Source organism: Bubalus kerabau, chromosome X (genome assembly GCF_029407905.1).
Source record: "Bubalus kerabau isolate K-KA32 ecotype Philippines breed swamp buffalo chromosome X, PCC_UOA_SB_1v2, whole genome shotgun sequence".
NCBI classification, from domain to species: Eukaryota; Metazoa; Chordata; class Mammalia; order Artiodactyla; family Bovidae; genus Bubalus; species Bubalus kerabau.
In genome coordinates this window covers 23469949-23476124 of record NC_073647.1, presented here as the reverse complement: position 1 = coordinate 23476124, position 6176 = coordinate 23469949, and the positions used below count along the sequence as shown (strand labels likewise).

Below are 6176 nucleotides of genomic sequence, written 5' to 3'. Positions count from 1 at the left end.
TGGAGTGGGGTGCCATTGCCTTCTCCGTCAATGGAAATTACACCACCCTAATTCATTTAGGAGCGCTAATGGCCATGAACCTCAAGAGTGAGAGGTTGGGTCACTTCATCACGGAAAGGACAATCATCAGGGAAAGGACTTGTGAGGGTAAGAAAATGTGGAATGGGAAGTAGAAGTAACCACATAACCATATGCAGAAACAAGGACTGTAATGATTATGAGTATCATTTATTTTTGTATAAATCGACTCACATATACATTAACCAAATAATTTCTAACACAAGATGTGTTATTAGTTACTTTTATTTTTCAGTTTTTAAGGTACACAATATTAAACTGGGGTGTGAATCAGGTAAAGAATGAATAAGACTTAAAAGATATGACTTTGCGCCCTCTTTCAGGGATGTGTTAGTGTTCTCTAGGTTGTAGGTGGGAGAAACATATCTGGTTAGGCAGAATCACGTCTTTGTTGTTTCTATTTAAAGATGAAGTATGGTTTAGAGAGATGTTCATAAGTAGTAAGATGACAAGAGGTGCCCGTTGTAAAGTGTCACTTTGGTTAGGTGACTCACATCACAGACACTTCTACTTCCTGCATGTTTTCGGTCAGAGGGTGCCACAGAGGGACTCTGGGAGGTTGGAGACTGTGGTGGAAGAGAAGCAGCCACCATTTTGCAGCTCCCACATCTTGTTGCTGATCTGCAGATTCACCTTTTGGCATGAAGCAGCAGCTGGGTCTGCAATTTCTTTGTCTTCCCCCGGATTCACCCTCGGTATCTCTATCTTTTGGACCAGGTGTTTATGTTTAACTCCGTGAAGTAGAGCCTTGGTTTCTGTAGGTATTTTGTCACCAGGATCAGAGGCAACAATAACGGAGATGTATTTGTCTGTCTTTACGGGGTTCTAGGTCATGTTTGTGGTTTTAGTTTTCCTCCCTACCTCTGTTGAGGTGACAGCACCCTTTTAGTTTTATTTTTTGGTCATGCCGCAGCTTGCAGGATTTTAGTTACTTGACCAAGGATCGAACCTAGGACCCTGGCAGTGGAAGCATGGAATCCTAACCACTAGGCAGCCAGGAAATTCCCTAAAGTTTACCACTTTAAGATATACAACTCAATGGCATAAAGTACCTTCACAATGCTGTGCAACCATTACAGAACTATCTTATCCTAAAACTGTTTTACTATTTTAAGACACAGATGAAAGAAATCAAAGATGACATAAACAAATGGAGAGATATTCCATGTTCCTGTGCTGAAAGAATCAATATTGTGAAAATGACTATACTACCAAAAGCAATCCACAGATTCAAGGCAATCCCTATCAAATTACTAATGGTATTTTTCACAGAACTAGAATAAAAAATTTCACAATTCATATGGAAACATAAAAGACCCTGAATAGCCAAAGCTATTTTGAGAAAGAAGAATGGAGTTGGAGGAATCAACCTTCCTGACTTCAGACTATACTACAAAGCTACAGTTATCAAGACAGTATGGTACTGGCACAAAAACAGAAATATAAACCAATGGAGCAAGATAGAAAGCCCAGAGATAAACCCATGCACCTATGGGCACCTTATCTTTGACAAAGGAGGCAAGACTATACAATGAAGAAAAGATAGTGTCTTCAATAAGTGGTACTGGGAAAACTGGACAGCTAAGTGTGAAAGAATTAAATTAGAACCTCTTCTAACACCATACACAAAGATAAACTCAAAATGGATGAAGGGCCTAAATGTAGGACCATAAACTACATAACTCTTAGAGGAAAACATAGGCAGAACACTATATGACATAAATCACAGCAAGATCCTCTATGACCCACCTCCCAGAGTAATGGAAATAAAAACAAAAATAAAGTGGGACCTAATTAAACTTAAGAGCTTTTGCACAGCTAAGAAAACTATAAACAAGGTGAAAACAAATGAAACAGCTGACAAAGGATTAGTCTTCAAAATATACAGGCAGCTCATGTAACTCAATACCAGAAAAACAAACAACCCAATCAAAAAGTGGGCAGAAGACCTAAAAAGACATATCTCCAGAGAAGACATACAGATGACTAATAAACACATGAAAAGATGCTCAATATCACTCAGTATTAAAGAAATGCAAATCAAAACTACAATGAGATATCACCTCACACCAGTCAGAATGGCTATCATCAAAAAATCTACAAACAATAAATGCTGGAGAGGATGTGGAGAAAAGGGAATCCTCTTGCACTGTTGATGGGAATGTAAATTGATACAGCCACTATGGAGGACAGTGTGGAGATTCCTTAAAAAACTAGGAATAAAACTACCATAAGACCCAATGACTCCACTACTGGGCATATACCCTGAGAAAATCATAATTGAAAAAGACACACGTACACCAATGTTCACTTCAGCACTATTTGCAATAGCTAGGACATGTTAGCAAATTAGATGCCCATCGACAGATGAATGGATAAAGAAGCTGTGGTACATACACACAATGGAATATTACTCAGCCATATAAAGGAACACATTTGAGTCAGTTCTAATGAGGTGAATGAACCTCGAGCTTATTATATAGAGTGAAGCAAGTCAGAAAGAGATAAACAAATATCATATATTAACTCGTATATATGGAATCTAAGATGTGTATGTGCTCAGTCATGTCCAGTTCTTTGTGACTCCATGAACTATAGCCTGCCAGGCTCCTCTGTCCATGGAATATTCCAGGCAAGAATACTGGAGTGGGTTACCATTTCCTACGCCAGTGGATCTTCCCAACCCAGGGCTCGAACCTGTGTCTCCTGCATCTCCTGCACTGGCAGGCAGATTCTTTACCACTAGTGCCAGGTGGGAAGAAAAGCTATGACAAACTCAGACAGCATATTAAAAAGCAGAGGCATCACTTTATTGACATAGATCCATATAGTCAAAGCTATGGTTTTTCCAGTAGTCATGTACGGATGTGAGAGTTGGACCATAAAGAAGGCTAAGTGCTGAAGAATTGGTGCTTTCTAATTGTGGTGCTGAAGAAGACCTCTAGAGAGTCCCTAGGACTGCGAGGAGATCAAACCAGTCAATCCTAAAGGAAATCAACCCTGAATATTCTTGGAAGGTCTGATGCTGAAGTTGAAGCTCCAATACTTTGGCCACCTGATGTGAAGAGCTGACTCCTTGGAAAAGCCCCTGATGCTGGGAAAGATTGAGTGCAGGAAGAGAAGGGGACGACAGAGGATGAGATGGTTGGATGGCATCACCAACTCAGTGGACATGAGTTTGAGCAAACTCTGGGAGATAGTGAAGGACAAAGCAGCCTGGCGTGCTGGAGGTCATGGGGTCGCAAAGAGTTGGACAAGACTTAGCAGCTGAACAAAAACCACCATCATGACTGAGGAACTAACACTTTACTTGCCATAAGCATCAGGAGCTTATTCACTTGCCTTTTTCATTTTATTTATTTATTTATTTATTTATTTTTAGGAGCATGTGCTCTAGGCACTCGGGCTTCAGTGGTTGTGGCTCCTGGGCTCTAGAGTGCTGGCTCAGTAGTTGTGGCACACGGATTTAGCTGCTCTGTGGCATGTGGCCTTCTCCTGTACCAGGGATTGAATCCTTGTCCCCTGCATTAGCTGGTGGATTCCTAACCACTGGACCATCAGGGAAGCCCCTTACTTGCCTTTCAATGTTTTTGAGGAACAACCTTCACATAGCTGCTTCTCTACTATAAGAGTTTATTTTTAAAATTAAAAAAAAATTTTTTTTGGCTGTACCACATGGCATGAGGGATCTTAGTTCCCGCATCAGGAATCAAACCTGTGCTCCTTGCAGTGGAAGTACAGTCTTAACCACTGGACCATCAAGGAAGTCCTTATAAGAGAGTTTAGAGTTAGACAAAAGAAAAGCAATCAATCCCATTGGTCAGTCCTTCAGGGAGGCCTCTGGACAGGTTTAAACAAACACAATTCCTTGGGAATAAGGTCTATCCTCCTCCCTCTTGAGCCAGGAACCCTCAGTTGGAATGCAGGCTGATATCTTCAAGACCACTATTATACTGGGGAGGAGAATGAGGCAAGAATAAGTTAAAATGCTACCAGATTCTCCTATCACATTTCAATGGGTCTTCTTCTGACTCAACATTCACTTGGTTGCTGTAAACCTCTATCTTCCAGAGTCCCAGTAAACTTGATTCCAATCATTTTCCCCAGTGTTTTCGGTGTTTCTGGAGTACCCCACTCCACCAGTTTCACCAGTATCAGTTCGGTGAGTGACATTTTGAAGTTTACATCATTCTGCTAACATCTTAATTATAGTGGGCATTTTTTCTGAAAGGAGTTACAAATTAGAAGAAAGACAAAACTAGAAATTTCTCAAGCATCAATGACCTTGTGAAAAATCAATAAAATGATTTATTTTATATATGAAAAGTCAAAATCTCTTTGTACACTTAAATTTCTGCAAATACAAACATAACAATACTGCTTCATAAAAACTTTTGTATAAACATTAAAGGAAATATCTACATTATTTTTTTTAGTGCTTCTGAAGCACAGAATGCACAAGTCCACCTGAAGCCTTTCTGGCATCACATGCAAGAACAAACGTCAGGGGTGGAGGTGGCCTCAGGCGTACTTTGTAATGTCTCTAGACAAAATAGAAGACAGTTGGAGGTAGATCATTTGGTGACTCTCCCTGCCCCCTCCCATGGAGAAATAAGTTACCCAAATAGCAGCTTTCTCACTCTTTGATCCAAACTGTCCTGAATATTGCATGGTTTTAAAGGCACAACTAGGAATTGTTGAAAACTTCATTCAGAACACACACAATTAGCAGGTGGACTCTGAACCCCTCTTCTTTCTAAATGACATAGTAAGAGCATCAGGTAGTGCTCCGCCTGCAGGTGGTCCCTAGTCACTCTGGACATGCCCAGGATGACCGAACTCAAGAGTGAACCCTTATCCCTTGTGTGTGTTCACTGAACTGAACCTGCTGGATTAATCATATCACCTTCCTCAATTGGGAAAAGTAACAATAAAACAACCAGTTAGTACTTTCAAAGAAAACATAGGGCAAAGCCAGCTTTTACTGCCAGAGAATCAGAAAATGAAAGATGTCATTGCTTTTTCTTAACCTCTGGAAGCCAGTTCCCTTGAGTAAAACATCCTGGGATGTTCAACAATATCCCACTCTGTCCTACAACACAGAGAACTTGTTCTTTTTTCCTTCTTGGTCTCTGCAGTAACATCATGATCTGCTGTTGATGTGATTAACATTGTTGAGAAGGTGATAGGATTCTATTTTTTCTAGTACCTTCTCAAGGTACTGAATTAAGACTCGTCTTTTGAACCTAAAAAAGAAAGAGGAATTTTATTAACCAAAAGGTCCTTAAAGCACTGTGTGGGGTACCAGGTGGAACTGACAATCTACATGGGAAATAGAAAATGTATCTTCATGTAAAGATGGGGCTTAGCTAATACCACGAGTACCAACTGAGAGCCCAAGCCCGCCTCAGACTGTGAAGAGTCCAGAAAGCGCTCATAGACTAGGGTGAATGAGTTGGACTCGGATAATAGCAATCTAAATGCCTCTGGAGATAGCTGTAACTATGCATGAAGGCCAGGGCTTACAAAAGAAAGGCAGGATCAATCCCTCTGCCTGTCTTACATTGGGTCCTTATGCTCCCAAAAACACACAAGTGACTTCCCTGGTTGTCTAGTGGAATCTGCTCTGCAATGCAGGGGACACAGGTTTGATCCCTGGTCCAAGAACTAAGATTCCACATGCCTCGGGGCAACTAAGCCCACACACCCAAACTACTGAGCCTGTGCTCTAGAGCCCAGGAGCTGCAACTACTGAACCCAGATGCCACAACTGCTGAAGCCTGCACACCCTAGGGCCCGTGCTCCACAACAAGAGAAGCTACTGAAATGACAAGCCTGTGCGCCGCAACTAGAGAAAGCCTGAGCACAGAAAGAAGACCCCGCGTAACCAAAAATAATTAAATAAACAAAAAACACAACGAAGAGTTCCTCTTCACACCCACCTTGCAGCTTCCTTGATGGTAAATTCAACAAATTGTTTCTTGACTGCAAGAGGTCCTTGTACTCCTTCAAGCAAAGTGAAAATTCTCTCATACTCTGAAGATATTAAAAATATTATTGTTGTTAAAAATGTGGATGAAAAATAAAATGCAATATTT

At 40.9% G+C, this 6176-nt stretch overlaps 1 protein-coding gene across 6 annotated transcripts in view; it reads right to left on the bottom strand.

Annotated features, from left to right (window-relative positions):
- Positions 1 to 4367: 4367 nt before the first annotated feature.
- LOC129638714 (integrator complex subunit 6-like) overlaps positions 4368 to 6176 on the bottom strand; it is a 56987-nt gene continuing 55178 nt past the window's right edge. For all 6 annotated transcript variants that reach the window (XM_055563336.1, XM_055563335.1, XM_055563338.1 and 3 more), the window contains 2 exons: positions 6021 to 6114; positions 4368 to 5324 (listed from right to left, as the gene is read on the bottom strand). In XM_055563336.1, the coding sequence (XP_055419311.1) occupies positions 5222 to 5324; positions 6021 to 6114 (197 nt within the window). In that variant the 3' untranslated portion in view covers positions 4368 to 5221. The remainder of the gene's footprint in view (positions 5325 to 6020; positions 6115 to 6176) is intronic.